This window comes from Propithecus coquereli, unplaced genomic scaffold, assembly GCF_000956105.1.
Source record: "Propithecus coquereli isolate 6110/MARCELLA unplaced genomic scaffold, Pcoq_1.0 Scaffold156, whole genome shotgun sequence".
Classification (NCBI taxonomy): domain Eukaryota; kingdom Metazoa; phylum Chordata; class Mammalia; order Primates; family Indriidae; genus Propithecus; species Propithecus coquereli.
The window spans coordinates 7,603,558-7,630,861 of record NW_012140080.1 but is presented as its reverse complement, the minus strand read 5'-3'; the positions used below and the strand labels follow the sequence as shown (position 1 = coordinate 7,630,861).

The following is a 27,304-nucleotide window of genomic DNA, read 5'->3' as shown; positions in this document are numbered from 1 at the left end:
TAATTAACATATCCACCTTCTTACCAACTTATTTTTTTTGTGACGAGAATGTAAGAAATTTATTCTTTTAGCACTGTTGAAATACACAATAGGTTATTACTAACTGTGCTCACCATGCACTGCAATAGATTCAAATAGACCAATATTCATAATGTGAAGTGGAGATGGCTTATTTTGATTATCTTAATCACTGGAATTAACTGGAGAACCAGGAGTGCCAATCACGTGATTAAATCGACACAGACACCTTAATATGAGAGAGATTCAAGGAAGAAAAAATTCTAAATCATGCAAGAAAAAATTAATATGTTATTATATTGACCTCACTGAAAAAATGTTTATCCTACCCATTTATACAAATATTCATTGAATATCTGTCATAGGCTCTAGGTTCTAAGCTCATCTGTTCTAGGCTCTATGCTAGGTACCCATAGCACAAAAATGAACAGCGATGGTCCCAGCTTTCCAAAGGTTTCAGTCTCATGATCAAGAATATAATTGTTGATCGCTTTATCATTAAATATATTTTCATATCATATGAAAATATCATTAGCCTTGTAATTCATGTTTAATTTTGCAAGAAATATTAATACATAAAATATACTCACTTTGTAAAAAAATTATAATATTAGACATAAGGCTCTCTCTCCCTTTAGCCATTACCCTCACCAATCCTGATCCCCTTCCTGCTAAATCTATGTGTATCTTTCCAGATATTTTACTATGTAATTACAAACGTGCTTTATAGTTTTTTCTTGTTTGCTTTATGCATAGTAACATATTCTATGTATCTTCCTGCATCTTGCTTATTTCCCTTAAAAATATGACTTGAAGAGCTTTCTAAATTGCTATGCATATCTTTACCTAATTTTATTGCTATATAGAATTCCATAAAACGAATGGGCCAATAATTTTATTTGGCCATTTCCCTATTGACAGATATTTAGTCTGTTTCCAATTTTACTAACTCTTTTATACCATTCTTGCAAGTTGGAGTTTGGAAATCTTTTATTCATTTCCTCATCCATTCATTCACCAAGTGCCTATTTATAATTTCATGAAATCCATTGTTGCACGGAAAGATTTCTCTGGATGAAAAGTGCCTGGAAATTACATACCTTTGTGGTATACTCGCAGTAGAATGGCAAGAGTTGAAACTGGTCCCTCTGGATAGAGTGGGAGTTCCTGAAAACTGATGCAGAGATCTACAGTGGGGAAAATACCAACAATGAGAGGTGTTGATTTAGATAGTTCCCTGGGAGGTCATTGTAAATCTCTTTCTTCCAGAGCAAACATTTGCATTTCCTCTTAGTTTCTAACAATCCAGGATGGCCACGCCTCTGAAGAAGAGATAGCTGGGAGGGAAGACCGGCTCCTCTTTTCCAGAGCGCTGTGTTACAGAAGGTGTGAGAATGTAAGCGTTAGGTGCCCGCTAGTGTTCATTATAAAGGTGGCAGAATGTCTCACTTTTGACAGATGGCAACTCATTGGGGAATCTTTCAGGAACACAGCTTCGCTAGGCACCAACTTTAGGCAAGAAGTAAAAATTACTTGATGAAAGAAGCACAGTGAGCAGCCACTGAAGCAACTCCACGTTAATTCTCCTAGTAGCGAAGGGTTTCGTATTGCATGGCTAACAATCTCTAAGTGCTGTCTCCAGGGCTCCCGTGGCCATCCATATGCAACGGTAACGAACTCTCCCACTGGGAAAATGAGAGTCACTCTATTCAGTAGGCCTGCATTGTATATCACTTGAAAGCTCTTCCAAAGAGAATAGAACGTGTGACAGTATAGTTCAGTTTTATTTAGCTCAGCTATACCATGGATCACATCTAGCCCTCTCAAATATAATAGCCAGTTGGCACAAAATTACAATTTATCAAAGAGTACAGTGTAGATATCAATGTTCCCAAGGAGACCAAGGTATCCTACTTGGGCGGCTGAGTTTGTCTTATTCTTATCCACGTTTAGGAAGAATGGCTAGGCCCCGACTCTCCTTTGTTTAACTGCTTCCTTTCATTAAGCCTGAGAAAGTGTGTGTTTCTGGATAATAAAAACTCTGCTTTTAACAGATAGTTGAACTTGCTGGGCATCTTGAGGAGAAGAAAAAGACACCCTTTCACTCTCTGCCTCACCTCCGTTTGTATTAGGCCTGCCAGAATTTATTTTTCATTCTGCGTTTGAGGGTCACACCTTATTTTGTAATGTTCAACAGAGCCACCTAGAAACAGGCCTGGCCCAGGGTCCAGAAGAATCCACACGTAGTCACTTTTCTAATAAAGCCATGGGAGCCCAAGCTGGTCATCGAAACTGGCTCTTATTTTTCTCCTTGATAAAATGAGAGTTGCCTGAGAGATTTCTGTGGTCCCTTTTAGCTCTATGATTCTACGGATAGTAAAAACAACAATCCTGTAAGGGAAAAAAAACTATGACAAATAGCATTTTCAGTGTGAATTGAGGAGCAGTAGGGACACAGTACTGTATATTTCATTCTCAACTAGTTGGAATTATCCTGAAAATGCAAGTGTGATGAAAGCACAGGAAGCAGAGTTCCTAACCTCAAAGAGCTTATAGTCTACTCCAGTGTGCCTCAAAATCATCTGAAGGACTTGCAAAAATACAGATTTCTGGATCCTACCTTCAGTATTTACGGTTCAGTAGGTCTGGGGTGGGGCTTGGGAATCTCCATTTCTATTAAGTTCCCAGGTGCTGCTGCCGCTGCTGTTCTGGGCACCGCACTTTGAGACTTAGCCTCTCCTTGTATTAAGATACTCTCCCTGCTTTCTGTCTAACATTGGAATTGTACGTATTATTGTCCAGTAAATAGAATGATGAGTAATAACATTGACAAAATGGAAATATGAATGCAACTCTTTTATGAACAGGTCCTTAGGAACAGTTGCACTGTAGTAGAATGTCATTTACGCATATATTCTAATTAAATTTCCCCTGAAGTCGGCATTTATTGATTCAATTTGCTTGCAACTTTTTGACATTTAAGAAACCTCTATTTCTCTCAAAGCCAGTGAAATGTTCTAGGCACTGTGACCAAACCACTGTCCTTTCACAAGATCCTAAAATCCATGGTATTATTAAGAAATTTCTTCATTTCCATTTCATTTATTAAAGAAGTGGCTGTAAAATATTGGGGGGAAGTAACACTGAGTCTGCTACCTACCTCATGTAGTCATTCACGGTCATTTGAACCATCCCTTGTTCAGACAAAGAAACTGCAACGACAACAACAAAAGGTGAGGTGAACTTAATTTTCTTTTATCTCATTGAAAATTTTCTCATCCCCAGTTGAACCAATGTAGAATTGAATTTCCATATCCAAAGTTGTTATAAGTATGAACTACAAGGCATTCTGTAGTGAACAAGACAGAATATAATTACTGGCCAAATTGTGTGACAAGCACTTGAGGAAATATACTTGCTCAGTGAAGAAGGAAGTCAGTGGTAAATGAAGTAGTCAGCCAAGGTTTCATGGAGGAAAGTGGTACTTGTCTTGGATTTTTAAGAATGGGGGGATGGAGAAGAGGCATTGCCCTTAAAGAAGAGACAAAGGATGTCTATAGCAAATGCAAATCACAGTGCCAGGGATAATGTGATTAGCTCACAAGGTGCTTTGGGATACTTCCTCATGTTATACAAAATTGAAGCGCCAGAGTGGGGGCAGGCAAAAGAATATAGGAAGGACCCAGCATTTATTGAGCATCTTCCAGTCATTTGTATCATCTAATTCTTCCAATAGCCTTATAATTAGAACTTGTCTTCATTGTTCCTATTAGAAACTGTGATTCAGAGAAGTTTAATAATGAGCCCCTGATCATACAGCCCAAAGTAGCAGATATAGGAATTTATTACTACCTTTATTATTGATTATAGTAGTAATAGCTACTGTTTATTTAGCACTAAGTCTATGCAAGGCAATGTACTAGGTATGGTACATACACAATCTCTTTTAATTCTCACAACAAATCCAGGATTTAGGTATTATTAGTCTCCACTTAATATGGAAGAAAACTGAGGCTCAGAGAGATTAAATAAATTTCTCATGGCCGGTAAGATGCTACAGTTTATTTCAGTTTGTTGTTATTGTTTCTGGCACACCACACTTCCAACAGAATGTCCTGTAGCTTATTTGGAAGCTAGAAAGAAGAGTTTATGTGTAGGTGTTAGGACATGGAAATCCATGAAAGATTTTTGAACAAACAAGTAAATGTGAGAAAGGTGAGGCTGAAGGTTCATTTACCTGATAGTGGAGCTGAGCATGGAAAAGAGAAAATAAATATTGGTTATCAGAGAGGCCATTCAGTGCCAAATTTTGGAGGTGGAGCTAGGAGTACCTGTAGTTTTCAGTAAATTTTTGAAAGGCTCAGTGATCCTACTAAATGGCAAAAAGAAAAAAAGAGAACAAACAAACCAAAAACCAAAAAAAAAAAAAAAAAACCCCACTAGTATAGAAATATAGAAACTGGAGATACATTATTGAGGTGCAAGTGAATAGTGGATTCTGAGCTAAGTCTGGAATGCGTGACTACAATTTAAAGAGTCAGTCAGAGAACAGATACAGTAAATGTCTCTGTCCTACAAACTAAATGGAACTCTGTTGCCCCAAGAGTCAGATAGGGTGAGAAATACAAATCTATTTTAAAGATTTAAATACAGAGTAGGGAATATATGTATATGTAGCCTCTGTGCTACCACTGCCAATGCTACTCTCACGGCAGACATCATTGATCCATTGCATCACTTTCTTGTCACTTCTTCAGGAAAGCCACTAACAACTGATTAAAATTATCATAGAAGTTTAATTTACTGACCATCCTTTGTTTAGAAAAAACTTCATGAGTTTTTTTTTGAGAAAAACAGAATAGGTTTGGGGTACCTATTTAAAATTTAGAAGTTGCTAGGAGGAACATAATACATAACTGCTTCATAAAACATTTCAGGGAGCCACTACCAAGAATGGAATATCAAAGCCAATGACCATTATTATGAAACAAATGTGATGTTTTTTAAATTTCCTATGTGACATTTGGTGACAAATATTCATGTAATTTACAATAGAATATTTGACTTAAACATATGCATCAAATGAGAAATGAACTTATAATCAAACTCCAGTCTTTTTTTTTTTTTCTCCATTACAAACATAGTATTAAAACTTTGGGTTTTATCAGTGGAATTTCACAATCGTATGAAATCTTTTACAAAATTCTACTGATTTAAATAGATAAAAAGAGAGCTGTTCTGCATGGACTGTTCTTCCTTTTAGCTCTTCCCTCACCCTATGAGGCACCTCCAGGATCCAGAGTTTGAAAACTGTCATCTACTTGGCACACAAGTCCCCCAGCTAGGCAGGCATTGCTAATCCATTGCAGCACTCTTGCTCAGTGAATGCAATTCAATCTCAGAGCTTCTCAAACTCATAGCATCACTGCCAATTGATTGAAGCTATCACATGAGTGAAAGCCCATTTGCCACCTTATTAATCATGTCATAGATGCAAGCACAGTATAATTTTTAGGCAATCATATTGTAATGACTTGATACCATGATGAAATAATGTTTCCCAAATGCAAGGTAAAATAAATATTTATCGTTTTAAGTAATTTTTTTTCCCATTTCTCCCTGCCCACTTCCTACAAGCACCTCTTCTATCTACTACTTTGCATGTAACTCACAAAGTAAGCCTCCATTTTTGCCTGGTCAAGCTGACCTGGCTAGTTATGGAGAGTTTCTGAGCACCTAATCTCTCCTAAAACATTCCACGGTTCTAAGGACATATGACTGCATATTCTGCTAGTACTGATGCACTTGCCACCACCGTGGTCTTTTCTGTTTACCTGCTTTTGCTCTGGCTGTCCTAGAATGTGTGAATAAATGTGTACATCCAGGCCAGGGATCTGCTATTGTAGCCACAGTGAATTGTTCAAATTGTCAGAGAGGAAATGATCCATTTTCAGATATTCATGAGAAGAGTTAGCTCAGCCTTGCTGAATTTTCAAAAACCCCGTCCCTGCAGAAAATCAAGTCACCCAGAATCTGGAGCCCTTCACCCAGGGCTTCTTCATGGGATTCTAGTGCCCACACAGATCTAGTAGCCCCACCCCACGGACCACACCCCTCTGCCTGCTGTTGTTTAGGAGCAATCTGGTTGCCAGGAAACCAAGGGCAGCCTCCAAGAGAAAAAGAAATCCCTAAAGGTAACATGTTTTCTTAGGGATGTGCAAAGCAGACCCGGCTTGGGCACAGCGCGTGTGTGGAAGGGTTCTGGTCTGATGACACATATGAGAGCCTTACACAGTTTTAGAACCAGCTGTGGAAAAGGGCTTCTAGCCTTCCACCATACAGCTGGCATCCTGTGAGGTCCGGCCATCACTGACAATTAGGGGACCCCTCACCTGAACCTCATCCTCCTTGACGTACAAATACAGCTTTTACATTCTTTACTAGACTCCTTATATTTTTTTTCTTCATCTTGTTTAAAATGACACAAATGTCTATCTGCAGCCAATATATTCAGATATATAGCCTTCTTTGCTGCTAAGCTTAGATTTTGGAGAAAACCAAGGCAAGGTAAACTGATAGGATTTTTTAAATTCACAAGATAAGCCTCATTTTTAAAACTGTGACAAAATTATTAAAAATTAATTAGGTTTATTGCTTGATTTCCATCTTACATTCCAGCTCCCTAGGTCCTGGGAGACCAAGTGGTATTTTCACAGTGTTACTGTGTGTTTATTTCCTGGTCACTGCGAAATCAGTGATTGGCCTTTCCAACATTTGGACCCAGGCAGTGGAGAGTCTTGCACAGGGCAGTTGTTAAAGTATTACCCCTTGCCTATTTTGCTTCGGTTTTCCCCATTTTGCTAATGAGTAAGGTAAACTTCCTGAGGCCTTTGGACGGGTTTGTCAGGATCAGGTTCTGCTTCCCTTTGCCTGTTTTCAATAAAGAACTTGAATGGAGAGGTGCAAGCTGGTGGCCCATGATGTGCCAGTTCACACAGGGATTGGAATTCCTGGACTTCCCTTAAAATTTGGACCAGCCAGCAGCACTGGCCCAGGTGTCTTCAGGGCAGCAGTCTGTTGAAGGCAACGTATTCTCCAATGTTCTGCAGACTCTTTCCTACCTGCTTCCTTCATTAGCAATTACCTGCCTAGCTCCTGGAAGCATTTGAGTCTGCTACCTCTGATCAGAGCAAGAATCTCACTCCTAGGCAATGCCACAACAGGACAGACAAACTGCTCCTGTACTTGGGTTTCCCCCACGCTTCTGCAGGCACCAGGCGAGAGGCTGCCCCAGGCAGAAGATGGGATCCTTGCGGATGTACCCGTATTCCCCACACAAAGCTCTGCTCACTGAGTCCTCCTCAATTCCATACTCGCTCCTCTAGTTGCTTGGTCTTGATATTTTCTCCATTTTTTTCCTCTCCAGGATACCCTTGTTAGGATTTTAAAACCAGATTTTACTCTCTAAAAGCATTTGGGGAAGGAGAGAGATAAAAAAAAAATTAAGTCCTACTATCCTCAAGTTTCCTAGAGTTGATATGGAAGAAAATTAAAGTGAGAAAAAAACTTTCCCTGTTCCATTTAATACATCCCATTCCTTGGGTTAAAATGCCAGTTCTGATTCCCTTTTAGATACTTGAGTCTCCAGCCACCCTCCCTACTGTTAGGTGGACTTCTGCCATCTGAAGCAGCAGACACCACACTTAACCCTGCAAAATGTATTACTGGAGAAGATGTAGTTAGATATGCAGAAGGCACTAATTAGCACCTTTATTGGCTTAGAAAGCATTTTTTATTTTGGTTTTCCTAAGCATTTCTGACTGATTCATGGAAGACATTTGGTTCTTTGGAATATCATCCAATAGACTAATCAAATTTCATTTTTGCAAGACTCTAAAATAATAGCATTCTGCAGCTTTCTGTATATTTAACTCCTGCAAGACCAGGACACTTAGCAGAGGCTGTCAGCAGCAATTGTTTGCCTTACTTGGCAAATTATTAACCCATATTCATATTTTAAAAAATACCCTTACATTCTGCCTGGCACTCATGCTCGAAACCTTAAAGCCGGTTGGAACACTTTGTTCTTTTTCACCCACATGTCTGCTTGTTTTCCAGATGCTGTTGACTCTTCCTCCCCGTTCCATGCTGACCCTCAAAGTAAACCCTGTCACCTCGAGCCTGAGTTCACAATAACTTCTCCCCAATGCGAGCACCCTCTTTCCATTGCCAGGATAAACAACGAATCTGTCGTTTCTCTTTGCATTCTAGTGAGTTCAGAGCTCACTACAATAGAGCTGGCAAACGTGTAACACCCTTGCTTCAATTCCCCAATGCTGCACCTACTACAGTTATCACTAATTATTATCATAAATTATTCACAACTTTCTTTTTAGGTGAAAAAAGATATGGTGTCAAAATCCTGCTCGGCCCGGACCCTGGTTACAACGACCTGTCCATTTGAACCAGAACCTGAGATGACACCTCTGTGCCACCTCAGTCCTAAAACATCCACTGTGATTTCCTCTTTCTGGATTTTAAGACATCTGTAATCTGAAAACACCCTATCGAACAGAAAAATTTCCACCATTGCTCCCTAGCATGGAACCATTTCTCTAGTCTCAGCACCTGCTTTCCTGAGCACATTTAGTTTTCTTCTCATTTCTGTGCCTTCATTTGACCTCCTATTGCTTCTACCAAATTAATTTTTCTTGCCTCACCTCTTTGTTTTTGCAAAACTATATCCCTCTTTTATTGACTAGCTCAAGTCTCACCCCTTTTGAGCAGATTTCCCAATCTGACACATCATCTTCATGATGTTTTACTGAGATCCTGTTGTTTACTAGCTTTGGGGAAATCAGATAATTTAGACATGACTCCTGCCCCAGTGGGGTTTACAATTTTGTCAACCTAACAGATCATATCCCTAATAATTTGAGGCAGCACTGGCCAAGTACCATCTGGGTAGACCTCATGGACGTTACTGGTGTTCAGAAGAGAGATTGAGTCTCAGAGCAGGAGTCAGGAACGGTTTGATGGAGAATATGGGACTTGGATCAGGCCTCAAAGGAAGGGCAGGAGGTGGACAGAACAGGAAAGACTAAGACAGGAGAAATTGGATGAAGAAAAGTGAAGAACTAAGAATTTAATGAGAAGGAATAGACTAGAGGATCTTATAGGAAAGTTGGTGTAGGTTGCATCTGAATCATAGTGATCCTGGACAAGTCAGAGTGACATTCTTGAGAGCAAAAGTCACTTATTTTAAACCTTTGTACCCTTCACCTAGAAAAGTTCTTTGCTCTGAAGTCTTTCACTTGACAAGCCACAAGGGAACACCTATCACATTTAATCAGATTTACGTTGACCTTTTCTTATAATATAGACCACAAAATTTAGATTTTGATGTTCTAAGTTCTTATCATGTAACAAATTCCTTCTGGAAATAAATAAGTTTGCCGTTTTGGGACCTCTTTGTGGGTTGAAGAAGAAATATCTAAATATAAAAAAGGACAAATGAATTAACCACCCATCAAGTAGTAACTGGTACCCAGCATATCTTTGACAGACACTGTCTTTTGCTTTAGGAGTTACTTTTTAGTTTTTTCATTCCAAGTTACGCTTGGATGTGTTGTCAAACAAGTGCCAGTTATACAAGCTTGCATGTTAAAATGTGCATTCATTGCATGTCTGTTATCCTTATATTATAATGACAATGCACTCACTTGCATGATAATCCTTGCACTATAGTGACAACGCATATCTCAGTCAGATAGTACTGATGTTTAATTTGTTCTCCAGTGGTGGGAATGAGTGCTACAAACCAGATACTCCCTCCGGGCTTTTTAAATACACAGCTTTAATATGAAATCTGAGGTTAAGAATGAGTCCGCAGCCTGGAAAGAGAGACCCTGACACCTATGACCATGGCCTCTTTAACACCATGATTGAGCCCAAAGAGGCTCTGAATGTCCTATTGTACTTGTGGTTATAGGAAGGTCTGTGGATCCTTACTGAACCCAAATTGAGAATCTAACTTGTTTATTTGCACAGTCAGTGACCAGTCAGAGGAGTTAATCTGCACCCAGGGGTGGTGGTTCTTGGAAAGGGAAAAAGGGAAAGAAGTTGCAGGATGCCCGTGAGGCTCTTCCCTGTAAGTCATCCATGTGCCCTGAGCAGACGACGCCCTGGAGAGATTGAAAAAGGAAATTGTCAGACGAATCAACTAAGATGCCCTAATATTTGTTACAAGATAGAGCAGAGAGTGAGAGACTATCCTTTGTGAAGTGCTCTAATGAGACTTGGAATGCAAGCAGCAAGGGCAGCTGTGGAGCCTTTTGCAGTTATTGAAATTAATGTGGACAGAAGGGGCAAGGGAAGGTATCTGTCATAGCTAAAGGGAGAAATGCAAATAATTTCTATCAGCAAATAAGTTTGGGAAAGCAATGTTTCATTGGAAGAGGTGTCAAAGCCCCGAGAGGAGAAGTCCCACAGGGGGTGTCAGGCTCTGCCCACAGCTCCAGGAATGCCAGGGAAAGCACCACACACCTCAGTACATCTCAACCGCCGACCAGTGCCATAAGCCTACGCACCTTGCTGCAACAGCCCTCATCTCCCGAAGAGAAAATCCTCTTTTATCTCCCCCTTTCTTGCAGCTGTCATTTCAATTAGCTGCTCCCTTTCTCCCTACAACTCCCCAGAGTAGTTTTGTGTTTCCACTTCCTCTACTCCCATTCCATCTCAAAAGCTGCACAATCAGGACCTCTCCCACCATCCCTCTGAAATAGCTCTTCTCAAGGTCACCAGCGGCCTCCACTGCCAAAGCCAGTGGCCAGCTGTCATTCCCCCTCATATCCCCCCCTCAACAACAGCTGGTGAGGCTGACCACGCGCTCCTCAATAAACTGACTTGCTGGCCTTCCAGACGCTTCTCTCTTGGCTCTCTTTTTACCTCGCTACCTACCCCTTCTTCTCCTCTGCTGGTCTTCAGATCTTCCTGGCTTCTTCTTTGTTTGGACTCACTTGTCTGGTCTTCCGGCTTTAAACACCATTTACATGCCAACTGGTCCCAAATGTATGTATCTATTCCTAGATTTCCCCCCCTCAACTCTAGATGTATATTTACAACTCTTTATTCAATAGTATCTCCTTGGCTATATATTAAGCATTTAAACCATAACATGCTTAAAATTGAATTTCCCATCTCTTACCCCAGACTCGATCTTTCTATTGTTTTTCCCATCCCAGTAAATGGCCGTCCATCCTCCCAAATGCTTGGGCGAAATTTGTTGCGGTCATCTTTGACTTCTTTCTTTCATATCCCACATCCAATCCACCAGCATATACTGTCCTGTCTACATTTCAAACATACCCAGAATCCAACACTTCTCTCTACAACAACTGCTACTGCCTTGGTCTAAGCCTCCACCCTCTTTCATCTGAATTATTTCTCCAGCCTCCTAACTGGGCTCCCTGCTTCTACCCTCTCCAACTTCCTCCTCCCACAGTCTATTCTTCACATAGCAGCCAGAGGTGTTGTGTTAAAAAGAACCAAGATAATACCACTTCTTTGTATAAAACACTTTAAAGGATTCACTTCTCACACTGAGTAAAAGTCCAAATGCTTACAGGGATATATGTATAGCCCTAAATTATTTGGTTTCTGGGTAACTCTTTAACCTCTAGCCCTCTACTCTCATCCTTGCTCACTTAACTGCAACCATTCAGGCTTCCTTGCTACGCCTGGAATACAGAGGGCATGCTCCCACCCCATGGCCTTTGCACATGCTGCCTCATCTGCCTGAAACAGCTCATCCCCAGATAGCAAATATCCCACTCCTTCACTTCTTCCAGGTAACTGCTGAAGGGTAACCTTATTTGAGATGCCTTCCCCAATCAGCTGTTCTCCTGGCACATTACATATTTGTTTGTTTGTTTATTATATCTAACATTGTTGCATCTATTTTCTTCAGTGTCCCCAGTCCTAAAGGAGAGCCTAATTTGTAGGAGGCCCTCAATACATATTTTCTAAATAGTGACGAATGGAATAAAAGGGGATCTCTCAGAATTTTGTGTGCCTGTGGGCAAAGGAATACAGTTGACATCATGTTTGTTCTCCAGTCTCCAGCCTAAATCTAGGGCTCAAGGAGAGATATGGGCTGCAGGAAGAAGCTGAAAGATAATTTATGTCTGGGTTTTATGTAACACAAAGTATTATCATAGTAATGCTGCCTAAATCCTCAGGTGATAGAGTCATGCGTATAATGGAAATGAGTGCTTCTACAAATTCTGCAAGAAACAGAGCACCATAAGAGCTCAAAAGCCATGAGAGTGGTGCCTAGAGGAGCAGAAGAAGAACATGCTCGGGAAGTATTGAGACAACTTGTCTGTGTGGAGATACCAAGAGGAGTCTATTTGGGTAGTAGAGGTGACAGGGGAAGGGGACTCATTTATGAAATCAGACGAGAGATCTAATGACTCTCAGAAATACTTATGGGAGATATTTTGCTCTGTCACCAAGCTGTGGGCAATAATCCATCAAAACTGGGGTACCAATTTTATTGTAACCTAATTGGTACCCACAGACTGGTGAGACCTGAGCCAAATTCCAGTTACAGGAGTTATTTATAGGTTAATTTCAGGATAGCTTTATATCTCTTTCTTCCTTTTAGAACTATTAATACTTTTATTTAATAATTTTTCTTTGAACTAAAATCTACTCTATCTACCTCTGGGTTTAAATGGAATAAGTTTTGGAGTACGTCTTAACATCAAAATCTTAAATTTAGGGAGCATCCTTTTCTGCCACCCAAAATTGGCTCACAGAAGTAAGGAAAATTTACAGGTAGAATTAATAGCAGCTGATTTACACCAGTGTGTAGTCACTGGAGATATATCAGTTTTTGGTGGAAAGAGCATGACCTTTGAAATCAGACAGACTTGAATTCAAATCATGTCTCCATCTCTTATTGGCTGTGTGGTTTTAGCCAAATTTTGTAACCTTCTGAGTATCTGTTTCCTCAATATATAATAAGGTTAATCATCCTGCTGTTTTGTTTGAAGAGTACTTGACAACAGTTTTTACATATGTTATAGGCGTTTGATAAATGACAATTACTAATTATATAATTCTAGTATGACTTTTGAGTATGAAATGTATGGAGATCAGAAGTATATAAAGATCAGAAATCGAGTGAAGCCTCAGAAAGACACAACCACCTGAGAACTTTCCAATTATTAAGCATTAATTTCTCAGTCATGTCAATTTTTTAAGAATTTATGTTCTTATAATTTAAAATTTCTGAAATGGAGGGAGAATGATTCATTTTGATTTTCCAGATGAATTATTTGACTTTTCAGCTTTCCTTAGGTATAATTGACAAATAAAAAGTTATATACATTCAAGGAGTACAACATGTTTTGAAATACATATACGCTGTGAAATGATTATCACAATCAAGCTAATTAGCACATCAGTTGCCTCCATAGTTGCCATTTTTTATTTTTTGAGGTAAGAATACTTAAGATCTACACTGTTAGCCAATTTCAAGTATACAATACATTATTATTAACTATAGTCACCATGTTGTACTTTAGGTCTCCAGAACTTATTCATTTTATAACTGCAAATTTGCACCCTTTGCCCAGCTTAATGTATCTTTTTTATTTTAAGATCCAAGTGTGGCCATTTTGCATTTCTATAGGCACTTGATTGACATAAAAAAAATTAGTGTTGTCGCACATGAAATAATTTAAACTGTAGAGGACTATTGTGGTCCCAGAGAGCTGGTGTACAAGAGTCAGAAGACCTAGAGAGGGAAATGTCAGGGACTCACCTACACTGTTCTTGCTTTGACTTTTCCAACAGGGATGCTGATACAGGGTGTCTTAGACCATTTTCTGCTACTATAGCACAATACCACAGAGTGGGTAATTTATAAACAAGAGAAGTTTATTTGGCTCATGATTCTGGAGGCTCAGAAGTTCAAGTGGTTGCATCTGGTAAGGGCCTTCATGCCATGGTGGAACATGGAAGGGCACAAAAGAACACAGGACAGGGAGAAAATGGGAGCCAAACTTGTCCTTCTGTCAGGAGCCCACTGCCATGATAACTAACCCACTCTCATGATAACTAACCCACTCTCATGATAACTAACAGCCCCATGATAACGGCATTATTCCATTCGGAGTGCAGCACCTTCATGACCTAATTACTTCTTAAAGGTCCCACTTTTTAATACTGTGGCATTGGCAATTAAATTTCAACATGAGTTTTGGAGGGGACATTCGAACCACAGCACAGGGCTTTCCTCCCCGGGGTTTCCATGCACAACATACATAGTAAATTATATGAGTCTTCTGGAGAGGCAACATGGCTCTACAGCCAGACAGCTCTAAGTTCAAATCTCAACTCCCTTACCTGTTAGTACTAACTGGGAGACTGTGGTCAAGTTACTTCACCTCTGTGAGAGCCTCACTTTCCTCCTTATAAAATTTAATAATGGTAATATTCACCTCTAAGATGGTTCAGAAACAAGATAATATATGTATACCTAGCATGTACACCCTAGATATGCACTAATTTCTTTCCCCTCCCAGTAATACTGATGAGGCTGAAGTGCCACGGGTCATGGGCTTTTCCTAGCATACTGGTGGCGAACAAGATGCAAATGAGCCAAGTAGATTCCACATGAATAAAAATGAGACTTCAGGTAGCTGTAGACGAGCAGGAAAGCCAAAGAGTCACCATAAAAGGCCAAGCCCCACCTTGGCCATCATAGGACTCAGCAGGGAACCAGGACCAGGACCACCAAATCCTTATTTCACCCATCCATGTTATCTGGGCCCAGTCCAAGGCCTGGAGGCCCACTAGAATGCTTCCTATGGGAGGTACTGGATCACCTGTAGGACAGACAGATACTTGGATTTTTTGCTACTTCAACGTACAAAAACTCTGAAGTGATCACTAAGGAAACCAGCCTCAGAATGAATTCTACTTGGAGTTAATTGACTAGTGTTTTCCAAATTTCATTTCTACCTGGCACCTCACAATGTGCCCTCATTTGGAAATAGGCTCTTTGCAGATATAATTAGTTAAGATGAGATCATATTGGATCAGGGTGGGTCTTGGATCCAGTGACTGGTGTCCTCGTAAGGAGAGGAGAAGACACACAAGGAGAGGCCATGTAGACACAGAGCCACAGAATGAGTGCTGCAGCTGCAAGTCAAGGAACACCTGGGATTGCCGGGACCCACCAGACGCTAGGAAGAGACAAGGAAGGATTCTTCCCCAGAACCTTCACAGGGAGATCAGCCTTGCTGACTCCTTGATTCTGGGCTTCCAGACTCCGTAACTGTGAGAGAGTAAGTTTCTGTTGTTTTAAATTGCCAAGTTTGTGGTAATCTGTTACAGCTGCCCTAGGAAACTAATGCACCACTCTACATCCTTGCAGGATTTTGAATTTTGACAGGATTTTCCCTCCAGTAGTAACTACTTTTCTTCCTCCTCTCCAGTTCCTTTTCACTTCCTCACAGTTTTTCTCCCTGCCACCCTGGCCAAGACTTTCAGGTCACCGGTTTCTCGCACTGTTCTAGTGCCCACCCTTCCCAGCGGCTCTTGGCTTCCCATGCTCAGGGTTTGTCTCTCTCATGGCGGCTGAAGCAGGCTCACAGGGGGGCCCCTAGAAGGCCAGGCCTCCAGGTCCTCCACCTGCCTCTAACCAGCCGTGACCAAAATTCACAGCATTTGACCCCTGCTGCCCCAGACTTTTCACCTGCAAAATAAAAATGAGAAGCAATCATGCTACCACACAGGTTACAGGGTTTAAAATATGATCGATGAGAAAGGGCCTTGGAAAAGTGAAGGCTCAATTAAACTTGTAAGAAGCTATTCCATTATTATTAGGAAGCTTGCCGAAGATAAAGGACCTGGCAAGTGGAAACCGTGCGTTTCTGATCTCAGAGCCACGGTGCTGGCCTTTTTCCATCCGGGTCTTTACCTCATGTCTGTGCCTTTGTGGTTCACAGACTTGTTCAGAGAAGGAAGGGCCATGATTTGTCTTTAATTTCTGGGAAGTGAAGCTTTTAATACAGTCACTTACAGCCCCAGAACCGGTGCCAGGCTCCAGCCACGACAGGGCAAGAGGACACATCAGGGGGATAGAAAGTTCTGGCTATGTTTCTTAAACTCTTGCTTTCTTTCTTTCTTTCTTTTTTTTTTTTTTTTGAGTCCAAACTATTAAGAACAGAGAGATACTTAAATCTGATTTATTGGCAAAAACCTTTAGAGATTTCGATGTTGTGGAAATTTAAAAATAGTAAAGAAGTTTGGTGAAGAAGGAAATTTCAATGATACACCTAGGTTTTTAAAAAAAGGAAAGAAAAATTCCAATTTAAACTTGTTTGTAGCCAGTGGTCAATCTTAATTTAAGATGGCAGTGAAGAAAGTGAAGTAATTAAAACCAGCAAAGTGACTATTACACTAATAATTTTTCCCTCTAATCATTAAAGTCCTAACTTACGTCATTTTTTAAGACACATATGGCATTTCATCAATTTTAAAACATGCTTTTTTCACATCTTAACATTTATGAAATAAGGATGTGTCTTGCAGTCAGTATTGCTTTGTATTTATATTTGCCAGGTTTGGTTTAGTTTTTTCTATCTGAATGGTACTTAAAATATGAGTGCATTTTATAATTGAGGAATCGTAGATTCTATAAAATACAGAATTTTGTTTAATGAAGATTGGAACTGTGAGACTTGTAATTAAATTTCTTTTTCTTTTTATAATGTTCTTATCAAATCTCAGCAAAACAAATGCGACACATTTTCTGCCTCGGAAATACTTGCATTGTTTGCTTTAGAATTCAGGCATTTGTTCTTGAGAACAAATGCATCATTAGAAAGGGAGGAGATGAGTGTAATTTTGAGGATAAAGAATAGAAAGAAACTAGATTTAGAAACACAAGTACAAGACAGTATGAGGAAAAATTAAACAATTTCATTGCCATAATTACATCCTCGCAAATGTCTTCATAGAGCCCAGAGAGTTTTCTGCTACCGTCTGAACTGTCTGGTGATATGGCAAAAACACATATCATTTCTGAGTCTCAGTCTTATACATCAATTAAAGGGATTAAGATGCATGGTTTTTGAGATCTGTACATTTCTAGGAGCCTCTGATAATTCTCATTTTAGGAAGATTTATTCACATAGACACTTTAATATATCTCCTACACAGCTCCACAAAGCATAACCGCTTCTGGGTTCTCTTGTCTTACCAGAGTGGTCAATGACTTGCTGAAAGTTTTCATTTACAGAGACACTACAAAGAAACAAAAGCATTGTGAGTCAAACAATGTACATAAATAAATTCTATGAAATTGCTTTATAATTAAACCAATAAGAGCAAATGCAGAGTTAAGTTTTATTAAGAAGGGATTTTTGGAATCCAATGAACAGTCAGGGACTAAAGTAGTATTCTATTTTGTCCTTTTAACTGATGCTTAGCTTTTGCAATAATGGGATAATTCTTCAAGTGCCCAATTAAAATAAAAATCCCTACACGTCCCACCTCACCCAGGCAGGGTTACCCACGTTGTTTTTATGGATCTTTGAAAGAGAATGTACAAGGCACAAAGAAACACTTACAAGTATCCAGAGTCCAGCCACTGCTGAATATTTTCTTGTTTGGAATCTTCTACAAATAAGAAAGAAGCAGATCAGTAAGTCAAAGCACAACCAGCTAAAATGACTCTACCCTATTATTCAACCACCACTCAATAGCTCCATTTGCTACATATTTAGTCACATGTTCCCATAAACATATTCATTTTTTTTCCTGAAGGCAAAACCTCCTGTTTTCCATGATCAGCCTTTCCTCAGAAGGAAGTGTAAACTTGCAAAAAGACTGTAACTTTTAAAAAAAGAGAAAGAAATGTGAAAGAGAAGAAAAATAAAACACTGAAGAACAAGAGATGTTAGAATAATTTTTAGATTACCTGGTGTGAATACAAAGGGTGAAAAAGCATATGAAACTTTTGTATTTCTCTTGTTGGATATAAATCACCACAGAGCCTCTCCTTATTGAATCACGACATTTACCTAAGGCAGCCAGCCAGTGATGTTTATTTGCAAGGAGTTCTCTGCCAGGTTAGAAACCAAATTTGTATTCATTCCAGGGACAAATTGCACTAGAGTCCCAGATTGCCAAAGGCACCCTGTGTTAAAAAGGCACCAGTCTTTTAAGGTGGATCTTTGTCTCTGGTTCAGCAAATAGGCAACAGGCAAAAAGGAGAGGACATAAAGGCAGCATTTCCTGTTAAATATTTGTTTCCATTCTGATTGGCTACCATGTACTCTGGGCTGATTTTCTTTGACTTTATCCTACCAAACAGCGAAGTACCTGTATTATCACCCTCACAGGGTGTTAGGGGAACCAAAAAAAGCCAGGTGGATGTGGGAGGTGCTTCTTGTTGTTCAGGTGAGCTGCTCTGAAGGGATGGAATGAATTGGGTGATGGACAAAGAAGAAAAACCAACCAAAAGTTACATCATGGGGTGGAGGAAAGGATTTTCTTACTTAATACTCTTTAAATGGTTAAAATTATTATCATGCCTTGAGCAGGACCCAACAAATAAGAGCCTTTTAATAAAATGTCCTGAAAAGCCTCGTGCCTCCAACATGGACCCCACACAGCTTCCAAGTCTTAGGGATGTATGAGGAAGGGATGTTGGTCTACTTCTGTCAAGAAGGTCTGTGTTCTGAGTGTCTGCAGGGGAAGTCAGAAGGGCCCATTTCATAGATGCTTCCGGCATCATGCCAGGAATGCTGGTATATTCATAGCTAAGTCCTTGTTCCAAAATCATCTTCCCCCAGCCAAATGCCCCTGCATCCCTCACCACCCACTGTAGGACATTTTCAAATATCCCCGAGGGCCCTTCTCACCCAGCGTGGGGAAGGGGAGACCCTGGCTTTCCTCAGAGCCAGGGGGCAGCTGCTCATCCAGAGGAGCCCATGCCTTCTTCGTGCACCTTAGGGTCTTTCTCTTATTCTTTTCCTGGCTTTCTTGAGGGTTGTCAGATCCTTGTGACTTCTCTGCCATCATAAGAGAGTAATTCTGCAAACAGATTTAAACACACAAACACATCAGAAACAATGAGCTCAGCTTTGGGGCTTGGCTCAGTAAGCGGGAGAAGACCAGAATGCTCACAGTCCAGTGAGTGATCCAGCTTCACAGTCTTACGTGAGCCTGGTTCACTCACCTGAGCAGAGCTCCCTGGCTCAGTTGGGGAAATTGTTCCCTCCCAATGGCCCAATGGCGGGGCAGCTGGAGACCAGGGACTAATTTGGCCTTACCAAGTCACCAGACCACATCCCTACTCTGGGGGATTAACTTTCGTGGTCTGGGATGTGGATGGAGAGCAAAGAAATTGGACTTGAGGACATACCCAATAAATATTCCTCAAATTTATCCAACAGGTTTTTTTTTTTTAGACTGTGTCCTGGTCTAGAGTGCCATAGTGTCAGCCTAGATCACAGCAACCTCAAACTCCTGTGCTCAAGCAATTCTCCTGCTGCCTCAGCCTCCTGAGTAGCTGGGAATAAAGGCATGCGCCACCATGCCTGGCTAATTTTTCTATTTTTAGTAGAGACAGGGTCTCACTCTTGCTCAGGCTCGTCTCAAACTCCTGACCTCAAGCAATCCTCCTGCCTCAGCCTCCAAGAGTGCTAGGATTACTGGCGTGAGTCACTGTGCCCAGCCTATCCAACAGTTTTTATCTATAAAATTATTTTCAGAGACCCAAAATGTTAGGGGAAAATGAGGGCTTTGGCAACAGATCAACCTGACTCAGTCCCATCTCGGCAATTTATTGTATGGCCTTGTGTCAATTATAGAATCTCTGTGCATTCCCTTATTTTGAAATTGGAGATTCACTACACTGAATTTTAATAACCATTAACCTTGTGGGGTAATTATTATGTGCTAGTTTCTATGCTGAATTCTATACATCTATTATTTAATTGTCAATGAAGGAAGTAATATAATTATTACAATTTTACAATAAATTGAAGAGCAGAGGGATTAAGTTGCATGATCAAAGCCACACACCTATCCAGGATTCAAACTCAGGCACTGGACTCCAAACATGTTCCCATGAATGTATTATACTATCTACCCTATACAATGTCTGGGACAATTAGAATATAAATGAATACATTATGCAACTGGTACCAGTTGCAACCATTATCTCATTTGACCTTTGTTAACATCGTATGAAACTTGCAGAGTAAGATCAGGATGCAGAAGTTTAGAGCAGCTGTGGAAATTGTCCAATCTCCCCAGACTATGAGCACCTAGAGAGCAAGACCCATCCTCTTACTCATTTCTGTGTCTCTAGTATTTGACTAAATTTTGGGCCCATAGTAGGTGTTAAATCAACATGTATAAAACTACAATAGCTAAGGTAAAGTTCAAACCAATACTTTTTGACTAAATTCTTTCCATGGCCTATGCTTGAATTTGTATCAGTTTATTCTTCAAGTTTAGAGAAATTGACAAATATTCAAACACTTCAGCATCATTTCTAGCATCCCAAAACTTAGGCATAATCACCGATCATGTAACATGTACATCATCATTTCTAATCAGTGTTACAAAAAGGCAAACCATTCAGATTTATTATAAGCATGTAAATATTTTCTTTCCAGTATAGGGGAGCATTCTAGATGCAATTGGCATTAACAGTTTCCTTATATGCTTTATATATTCAAATTCTATCATTCAGTTGAAGTAGAAATATACATTTATTGTTGCAATTGTAAATTACTGCAAAAATTAATGACAATTGTGATTTCTGTTAAGTTTATGTTAAAAAAGCAAAAACTGAGAGGTTTTAATTTGCTAAAAATTAGAGCAAAATGTAGACAATTAATATCTATATTAACAGCATTTTAGCCAGTTAACTTTAGGAATATCCTCTAGTAGCAAATTATAAAAATTATAAAAATTCCAGTGAAAACATGAGACAAAAATAATACAGATTCGATTGTACTTCTAACCTTTATAGAATTGTTTGGTATACTAAAATTTATAACCCTAGACAAAATAACCTTTAGGAATGGCACTGAAATTTTAGTAATTTAATTTCACATAGGCTTTGGTCTTCCAAATTAAAAAAAAAATTCTCTTTGGCAGTGCCTTGCATCTTGTGAGCATGATGACAATCAGAGCATCAACTTTGACAGTGCAAAATTTCACAGGGAGGAAAACTCCAAAATTATGCTCAACAATATCCAGGAAATAGCAGACTTAATAAAGGATCAAAAGGTTTGAAGAAAAGAATAATGTATTACAGGAAAAGAAGATTCCTAGAAGAATCTCACTCCTTCACTGATCTCAGCTGAGAACGAGTTTCCATTTAATATGGGAGGCTTTCATTGTAGAGGGGACAAGAGCTACCAAGCAGCTGACAGTACTCAAATGGCTGCTTCTGTACCAAAATGTCAAATTTTAACCTAGCTACTGCTTTTTCAAATGTAATGCTGGAAAAATGGTTCAATTTTTAGATAAAAGTGCTGCTTTATTTGCATGTCCTCAAACTTCCATTCTATAATGGCGTATTTGACCTTAGCTGCCAGCCTTACACAGCCAGTGAGGATACGCACTCTGCCAGCTCTGCTGTACTTGGCCATAGAGCAGGAAAAAGCCTGCCAAAGAAAGTGGGAACCTTTGCTAAAGGCAAGGGTCAGGGACCGGTTTGTAAAGAAAAACTCTTTTGTTCCCTCTGTTTTAGTGGATGCCTTCCCAGTTAGTAAACAAATCTGCTTCTGGAAATGGATTTTCTGATGCTTGAATGACCTTCCTTTGGCATCTACTCACTTGACCCCTAGAGCTACCCTTTGGAAAGGCACACAGATCAGGTGGCAGCCCTGAATTGCCCAGTGGAGACAGGGCAGAAGTTATGGCATGTAAGTGTCAACTCCTCTAGTTAACCCCTCCATCTCCAGGACCATTTGGAACCCAATTCTTGCAAACCGACTTGGCCCAAAGTGGTATCCTCATTCTGGATCATGTTGTCCCCTGTGCCTGAGGGACTCACTACTTTCTCTCTCTTCAGATCTTTTCTATTGTGATTACTATGCTGTCATTAATCCTTACACGTATGAAGAACTTTCACTAATGTGGGAAGTCGCTTATAGTGTCATGTTTCATTTTGAAAAAAAGGATGCAAAACTATACACCAAGAACTCAATTTTATAAAAACAAAACAAAATGTCTTGGAAACAAAAAAGAAATGTAGCAAAATGTTATCAAGATTCTAAAGTTTTTAAAAATAATTGAAATGAGAAAAAAGTTGGCATTATTACATTAATTCTACTTCACATTTTCTTTAACTTGAGCAAATTCAACCATACGTGCTCCTTTTCACCTCAAAGTTTTAAGATCACAGCAAAATCATAGAACTAGATACTTTGATACTTAAAGCTGTTACCATGATTACATTCTTGTACTCTGAGGTTATTTAACTCTTTGCACTTCTATGCAAACAGGTTGTCTTGACAAACAGGTTGTTTGTGCTGGGTGACTAGGGACTGTGTTTTACTTATCTCTGTGTTCCCAGTAGATCCCAGCACCCTTGGTTCGGGGTAAATAATCGTTCACTATTAGTTGATTGCTTGGTTCCTTGAGAAAGGAACACCCAAATGGCTTAGCTGGTATTCTTGGTTCTTATGTGGTTAAAAAGAGCAGATGCTTTCATGAAGGTCAGATAAGTCTGGATTTTAATCTCAGCTCTGCTGCTTTCTTACATCTTAGGGAAAATTTCAAACTTCTCTGATAACCTATTTCCTCATCTCTGTAATGGGTATGAAATAACCACTTCATGGGTTGTTAGGAAAATTTAATGAAAATTATATACAAAACAACCAACACCCATATTGGTCAGTTTTCTTTCTTTTTCTTTCTCTCTGTGCATCGCCTCTTGTCAATATTCTGCCAAGAATGGTCAAGTAAAGAGGAATCACCCATCAATGCAATCATTTTTCTCATAGAAAACATTTGAATAGTTTGTGGCTAACCTGTGTTGTCTTGAGATTACCTGGTTTGGATAAGTGGGAAGTAGATATGTTTGGGAGAGTGAGAACAGAATATTTCTGTAAACATGAGAATGCAGATTTCCCTGGGACTAGTTAGAGGTGCTTATCAGAGGCATGAAATTCCTTCAATTATAGACTTAATTTCAAGGTTATAATTACAAGGTGTAGCTCTAGCCTTGGCCACCCTTCTGAATAAACCCCGTGGCCAAGAAGAGAACTTCGTAATGGGAGAGTAGCCCATTCTGGAACAGGAATTCCGGGTCCAAAAGGCATCTCTAACACTATCTTCATAGTTCATCTATGGATCCTCATTATCACAGCCTCTGTTCAGGCTCCCTAAGATCTCAAATAGTGTCCAGGCTTGCCTTGTTCCCCGCCATCTTCCATACACAGTGACTTCCCCTATGACAGTATTCAAGAGAAGTCTACATCAATGCATGTGCTCCAGTAAGACCTGTCCCTTTCCCACCTGTGACACCAGTCATAGGAGTTTATAAAGGAAGCCTCCAGTGCCCTCCATGCTCTCAAGAAGATGATTGTCATGAGCCTCAGTACTACTCACTTCGCCTCCATGGACTAAGAGACCAGTCCTAAGAAGCCAGCGTATTAAGAGAACTGATTCACCCTTCTTACCCCGGGAGATCACAAGAGTAATCCTGCCCTGCCCTTGAGCCACACTCATGTGGCAGCAAGCATCACCTCACCTGGTCCAATCTTCCACCCTTCTGGACTCTCCCAACCTTTGTGCTATCTAGAATTCATGCACTGTCACCTGCCAACCCCGTTTATCCTAACCTCTTTGCTGACTGCACCTTCATCTCCTTTCTCTAGTTGAAACCTGGACATGGCTTCCTTTACCATCTCTCAAGCTATGGCCCTGTTATTTTCCCCCACACAATCTGGACCGTAGTCTTAGAGATGTGGTAAGTTTCCTCCACATTCTTCATTGCTGCTTCCAGACCTGTTTCCCCTGTCCTTTGAAGCATATGCCATCAGACTATGTAGTCATCAACATCTAGGACATTCACCCTCATTTATGGAAAATTTCAAGATGGTATTCCTGTCACCTTCCTGAAGGTCTCATTATCATGTAGATAATGACATCAGCTACTCAGCGCAATGCCTGGCTCACTTTCTGCAATCTTTCCCTCCACTCAGTTCCCATGGTCATACTTCACTGCAAGAGACACTCTCCAAATCCCAATTTCAAGCATTCCCTATCACCTCTACTCTTAAAATAATCCTCCACTGGCCCCCTCAAATTCCTCTCCAACTCCCACTTTAGTTTTTTTTATTCAACCAATGATGATTCCCAAATTCATATTTCCAAATCTGGTCCCAGCCTCTGAGCTTCAGATTGGGCCATTCCCACTCACTTAATCTTTCTCCCTGAATGTTTATGGACAACTTAAACTTACCACGTGCCACGCTGAATGCTTTATTCTTTCCTTGACTTCTATTTGGCCCTGCCACACACCTGACTGTATTTCAGTGCTCCTCATCTCAGTAAACAATGCCACTATTCAGGCAGTTGCTTAAGCCAAGAATTTATGAGTATTCCTTTATCCTTCCATTCTTTTCACATCTCACATTAAGCCATTTAACAAACAAACAAACAAAAAAAAGACGGGAGCCCTTATAATATGTCTCAGATCAACCACTTCCACTGCTATCAACCTGATGTGAATCGGAACTTGCAGTTTCACTTGAATCACAGCAAAAGGCTCCCATTTACAGCCCTGTCCATATGGACCTCCCATTCTCTTTAAAACCCACTAGAGCTAGTATGCCAGTGGTCAACTCACAGTTCTTATCATTTCAGAATTTTGGCAGCATTTGATTAGTTGACCACATCCTCTTAATGAAAACAGTCTTTTAATTTGGTTTTGAATGTCACAGTCTCCAAGATTTTCTCCTACTTCACTCAAAGCATTTGTTCCCAAGCTCTTTTGCTGATTTTCTCCTTTCTGGTCTCTAAAGTTTGAGTGTTCTATGCCTCAGTCCTAGCCCCTTCTTAGCCCTTTTATCCACATGCTCTCCCTACATGAGTGTGGCTTTAAAGGATCCTCTGTAATAAACAGTTTGGTGTTAATCACTATCGAGGCATTTTCACATTGTCTTACAAGTCTGTGTTACATGGTGTTACGCTTCTGTTTCACCCTGGAGTTTTCTTCAGGACAGAGATCTTAGCTCCCATATCATAAGTGCATAACAAAAGGTACTCAATGTGTTTGTTGAATGAATGACTATTTAAATTACTACCAGCAAAGGATTGAAGAATATCAAAGCCAATCTCATCACGAAACAATTAAGGGTGGTTTGGTATTTAGCAGTTAAACAACTGATCAGAAAGTGCAGCTACTACACACTTGTCAGGATTAAGTACACAGCATCAGAAAATAATGCATTGTAGATCTACATTAGAAAAAATGATGAGTTTATATACACACAATCTTCCTTCATTTTAAAGCAAAATTTTCTGAGTGATCACTTGACACCTGTTTCTTCTGTCATTTCTACAAAAGCTATCTGAGTAAATACCTTCTTTGACTTTCTCTTACATTCCTCCCAACAGCTAACAAGCAGATGAAAGATCTTAATCCATCACCAGAAAAACAAAAAAGTAATTTATTTTTAATCAATCAACAAATACTTATCAATTGGCTGTATGACATCAGGCATGTAATTTCAAGTTCTCTTGGACTGAGACTTCTTTTTGAATAATATGAGAGAACTGGATGGGATGAGATAATTGCATAAATTCATCATTCTGTTTGTAGCCTCCATATAGATGATTTAATATTTGACCACTGGAGCTCAGATTTTAAAAGCATTTGGAAGTTATGTTCATCAAAATTATAAAAATAAGAGTAATAAAACATTGTTGCTATGACTCAAAGGTTTGGAAAACCACTCAAAAACTTAAGCAACAAAGTCAAGCCAGGAATGTCCTTCTGCTCTCCCTCCCCATCCAAGTATCAAAGTCCCACAAACACTTGTAAAGATTTCCAAATGATTCAGTAAAGTAGAGGCAGATCCTGGGGAATAGAGTGTTCTGTCAACACTCTGCTGGGAGGAACAAGCAGTCTGTGATGACTTGTTCTGTGGGTGGCTTCCTCCCACCATGAAATATGTGAAGGGTGCTCATTCCTGCCATTTAGGAGCAAGCTGGGTTTAAAGACAAGGTAGTTGTGCCCAAGCTGGAAGCCAAAGTCAATCTTCTTGGAGTTGGAGTTTTCATCTTTTGCTGGTGAAAATAACCAAATGATTATTAATTCAAGGACCATATATACTGTTTCCTGGAAAATTGAAATGGTATCAAGGCTGGTAAAGTTGGATCAAGTGATCTATGTACTGCTTAGTCCTGTCCCAGTCCTTTTCCACCTTTAAAGAGGTATTTCTTTCTCAATAACTCTCCTGTTTCCCCACAAGTTTTGCCCTTGTCGTCCCAATATTTTCTTTGCCTCATTCTGGGAAGGGAAAATGAAAGGATGAGGGAGCATCTGTGATCTAGCTCTCATCTCCTATTCCAACATCACTGCTGTCCAAGTGCCCTTGTGCACACCATATTCTGGATGCACAGAATGACTTGTTCCCGAACACCTTTTCCTCTCTTATCCCACTGGACACAGATCCTTCTACCAACACTGGCCTTCCCTTCACTGGATCCTGCTATGAGCTCAAATAGAACTTAATCTGTAGAACTTCCTCTCCTTATCACCGCCTGTCCCCACCCTAACCTACTTCTGTGCAGCTCCTTATTGTAGCCTCTTCACACTCTTGCCTTTGCCATCGACTAAATGAACTCCTTGAAGACAACGACCATGATGTATTCATTTCTGTATTTGTGAAACTTAGCCCAGGACATGGATAATAATAGGTGATCAGCAATAACTCTAAAATGAACGAATGATTACTTCTACCCTTAGAGTCTGTGCTCTCAGTAGGTGGGAATTGTGACTTACTTTTCTTTGTAGTCTCTATCATGTCAGGCGCAGATGCACTAGAAGTTACTTGTAAAGTGAAATAGTAAGGTAAACTTCAAAACAATAAAAAACCATGAGAAAACATGAGAGTATGTTAACAACTTAGAGTAGAAAAGTCCTTCTTAATCAAGGTAAAAATTCAAAAAGTTCTAAAAGATTATTCAATTTGGCTATATCAAAATATGAAGGCCTCTGGATAACAAA

General features: G+C 39.8%; 1 protein-coding gene across 1 annotated transcript in view; it reads right to left on the bottom strand.

Annotated features, from left to right (window-relative positions):
• The window catches only part of LOC105807324 (coiled-coil domain-containing protein 129-like), a 24,841-nt gene extending 5,705 nt beyond the window's left edge, over positions 1–19,136 (bottom strand). The window contains exons 1-6 of the mRNA XM_012640680.1: positions 18,963–19,136; positions 17,667–17,715; positions 17,297–17,340; positions 3,179–3,230; positions 1,119–1,205; positions 192–247 (exon numbers count right to left, since the gene is read on the bottom strand). Coding sequence (XP_012496134.1) covers positions 192–247; positions 1,119–1,205; positions 3,179–3,230; positions 17,297–17,340; positions 17,667–17,715; positions 18,963–19,122 — 448 coding nt within the window. The 5' untranslated portion in view covers positions 19,123–19,136. The remainder of the gene's footprint in view (positions 1–191; positions 248–1,118; positions 1,206–3,178; positions 3,231–17,296; positions 17,341–17,666; positions 17,716–18,962) is intronic.
• Between the last annotated feature and the right edge of the window lie 8,168 nt (positions 19,137–27,304).